Source organism: Nematolebias whitei, chromosome 1, assembly GCF_014905685.2.
Source record: "Nematolebias whitei isolate Nwh7 chromosome 1, NemWhi1, whole genome shotgun sequence".
Lineage (NCBI taxonomy): Eukaryota > Metazoa > Chordata > Actinopteri > Cyprinodontiformes > Rivulidae > Nematolebias > Nematolebias whitei.
Window position 1 is genome coordinate 49,172,463 of NC_056498.1, and position 2,989 is coordinate 49,175,451.

The 2,989-nt window shown below is 41.7% G+C and overlaps 1 protein-coding gene across 1 annotated transcript; it reads left to right on the top strand.

The window, feature by feature from the left end:
* The first annotated feature begins 470 nt into the window (after positions 1–470).
* tomm20a (translocase of outer mitochondrial membrane 20) lies at positions 471–2,655 on the top strand. The gene is made up of 5 exons (XM_037678147.1): positions 471–674; positions 911–957; positions 1,050–1,131; positions 1,276–1,418; positions 2,331–2,655. Exons 1-5 carry the CDS (start codon positions 554–556, stop codon positions 2,373–2,375), a joined length of 438 nt encoding a protein of 145 aa, XP_037534075.1. The 5' UTR covers positions 471–553; the 3' UTR covers positions 2,376–2,655.
* The last annotated feature ends 334 nt before the right edge of the window (positions 2,656–2,989 follow it).

The window sequence follows — 2,989 nt, forward strand, 5'->3', positions numbered from 1 at the left end:
AGGCATGTGCAGCTCATTGAATATAGTTTTCTTTGTTTTTAAAGCACATGTCTTACAAACGTTTGATATTATAATATTTATAAGTAACGTAAAGGGAGGTTTTCGCAAAGTCTCCATCCAGTTTTATGCAAAAATGAGAAAAAGATGCAGATATTCAGAAGATTAATTAACCTGTCGAGCGTGTGAAACAATTTATCGGGGTGTGGTAATGAACAGCGAGCAGTTTTTCCTGAAAATTCTCAAAAAAGAACAAGTGAAACAAAACATAATTTATAAAAAATATATATTTAAAACGACCGTCTCATCGGTTGTTACAAGATATTCAATAAGCTACAACTATTTAACCAACTTGTCTGCCTTTATAATAAACAGGTTTTAATAATTAAAATGCAATATACCATAATGAAGCTATTCTCCTGTTTCCAAATATGGAAATAACTGCATCCGGTCGACAGTACGCATGCGTGAAGTAGAATTGCGTCACTAGCTCCTCGCGCTCTTCCGCAGCGGCGTGTTAGCTGCTAACCGCTGTTCTAGTTAGTTCTTAAGCACGATGAGCGGCAGAACGACTGCGGTGTTTGCGGGGACATGCGGAGCCCTTTTTGTCGCATACTGTATTTATTTTGACCGGAAGCGACGGAGTGACCCGCGCTTCAAAGAGAAGCTGCGCGAGCGTAAGTGTCGAAAACGTGCTAGCTGGCTAACGTTAGCATCGTTAGCCTGCGTGTGATGGGCGACTTGAAAAGACGCCGCAGCGAGAAGTTTGTCACATACGTTACATTTTTTACGTAATTCCAACTTGTCACGGGGTATTTGTTGTAACTAAATAAATTAAATGATAAAAAATAATCACGTGCTTCACGTTTAACCTCGAAGTAAACGGCTAAAAGGTGTTCGTTTCACTTCTCAGGTAGAAGAAAGCAAAACGTTTGTAGTGAGAATGCCGGCCTCTCAAAGGTGAGAAACGCGAGGCGAAAACATTTAAATAGATGCTCTTTTTGTCCGTCTTAGGCAGCCAGTAACTTTCACAATGTTGGTTTGTTTTGAAGCTGCCGGACCTGAAGGACCCTGAAGCTGTGCAGAAGTTCTTTTTGGAAGAAATCCAGCTGGGAGAGGAGCTGCTGTCACAAGGTGGAGCAAGTTGGCACATGATGCGTTCAAGGATCACTAACATCACATGTTGGCTGTTGACACCGAACTCAGCGTTCGAGTCTTTTGTTTCTGCACCTTTCAACTCAAAACTGTAACGTCCTGCCTTTTGTTTCTTCGCTCCAGGTGAGTTTGAGAGCTGCGTAGACCACCTGACCAATGCCATCGCGGTGTGTGGTCAACCTCAGCAGCTGCTTCAGGTGCTCCAGCAGACGCTGCCTCCTCCCGTCTTCCAGATGTTGCTCACTAAGCTGCCCACAATCAGCCAGGTGAGTATTTGTTTTCAGCTGCTGCCTGTAGCTTCTGGGACGATGACGGGTGCGTAAACCTTAGAGTCATCCAAAGCTGAGAGCTGTGTGACTGTAGCGTTTAGTTGTTGAAGCTAAAAGAAGCAGAACCCTAACAAAAAGCTAAAATTCCTCAATTAAAAGAAGCTAAAGGTTAGCATGAAAGGAGCAAAATAATAACGAAAAGCATCAAAAGTCTAGATTATAAAGCAGAGAAAGAAGTTATAAGGCAAGAGAAACAAATCCGAAGTAAAAAATTAGCCTAAAAACTTAAAAAAGCTAAATGTAGCAAAATGATAACTAAAAGCTAAATGTATCTAAAGACCAACTACAAGTAGGGCAAGTCTAAATTCAGACGGTATGAAACGAAAAAGCTAAAAGTAAAACAGAATTGAAACGGTAACCAAATGACTACAAGCTAAAAGTAACAAAAGGATAGCTAAAGGAAAAAAATGTTTGCTAGATGCTAAAGGTAATGAAAGGCTAGCTAAAAGCCAAATGACAAAGCTAAAAGATGATTGTTGGAAGCTAAAAGCAGTGAAACGACCACTAAATGTAACAAAATAGTTAAAATTTAAACGTGTCAAAAGGCTAGCTAAAAGTAGACGGAAAAAAGCTAAAGTAACAACACACCAGCTAAAATGAGGCTGACTCGAACCTTAAAGTATATAAGGTAAAAGACAAAAGTAGTAAAGGGCCGGCATGAAGCTAAAATTGACAAAGGGATAGCTAAAAGAAACAAAAGCTAACGGTAGCTTAAGACAATGCTGGCAGATTTAAAAGAGAACAAAGTTTTTAGATTACAGAAATATTTGTAAACAATGTGGAGGGTGGTGGTCGGGGAATTGTTGGTCCGTGACTTTATCTGAATTAATTGTTTGTTTGTTGTTGCAGCGAATCATCAGCTCGCAGCCTTTAACCGAAGACGACGTCGAATGAGCGGACGGGTTCGAAGCAGAACTCTTTTCTTGTTCCTTTAGTGTTTTAAAACCTGGACTTTCCTGCAGTTTGTTCGAGTCGGTTAAAGTTGAAGAACTTCCTCTGCTCCATCAGATTTTTGTTTCCAGGGGAGAGTGGTGACGACGTATTATATTCCTGTTTTAATATCGTGTCAGATATCAGAAAACTGTGCTCTCCGACGACGTCCGTTCATCGTGAGTCAAACGTTTGTACGTTTCGCTCGCCCACTTTTTATGTAAAATCTGAGAATAAAAGATGAAAACACACGTGCGCGTCCTGACCGTGTTTGTTCCAGCAGATGGCAGCAGCCGAGCACGGAAAGACCTGGAACTTTTACCAGGAGACCTGCAGCATGACTTGCATGAGCTTTGTAGCTGGATGTGCTCAGTTCAGGTCTGCGACAGTAACGGGCCTTAACGGAACCATCTCACCTCACGTGCGTTCCTGTGGAACGTCTGCCGCCTGTTGGGGGTCACACCTTAAAATTGAGGTCATGTGCGCTCGTGTTCAGGATGATCCAGCTTCAGTCGTGCTGAATATAGTGACATATTTGTAGTTTTTTGTTTTCTCAGCTCTGGTGGCGTTAGCAGACG

Bases quoted from the DNA above. Each gene is read 5' to 3' on its own strand.
- tomm20a (XM_037678147.1), top strand. From the start codon at position 554: ATGAGCGGCAGAACGACTGCGGTGTTTGCGGGGACATGCGGAGCCCTT. The intron at 958-1,049 runs GTGAGAAACGCG...TTTGTTTTGAAG, and splicing joins AGAATGCCGGCCTCTCAAAG to CTGCCGGACCTGAAGGACCC. The intron at 1,419-2,330 runs GTGAGTATTTGT...TTGTTGTTGCAG, and splicing joins AGCTGCCCACAATCAGCCAG to CGAATCATCAGCTCGCAGCC.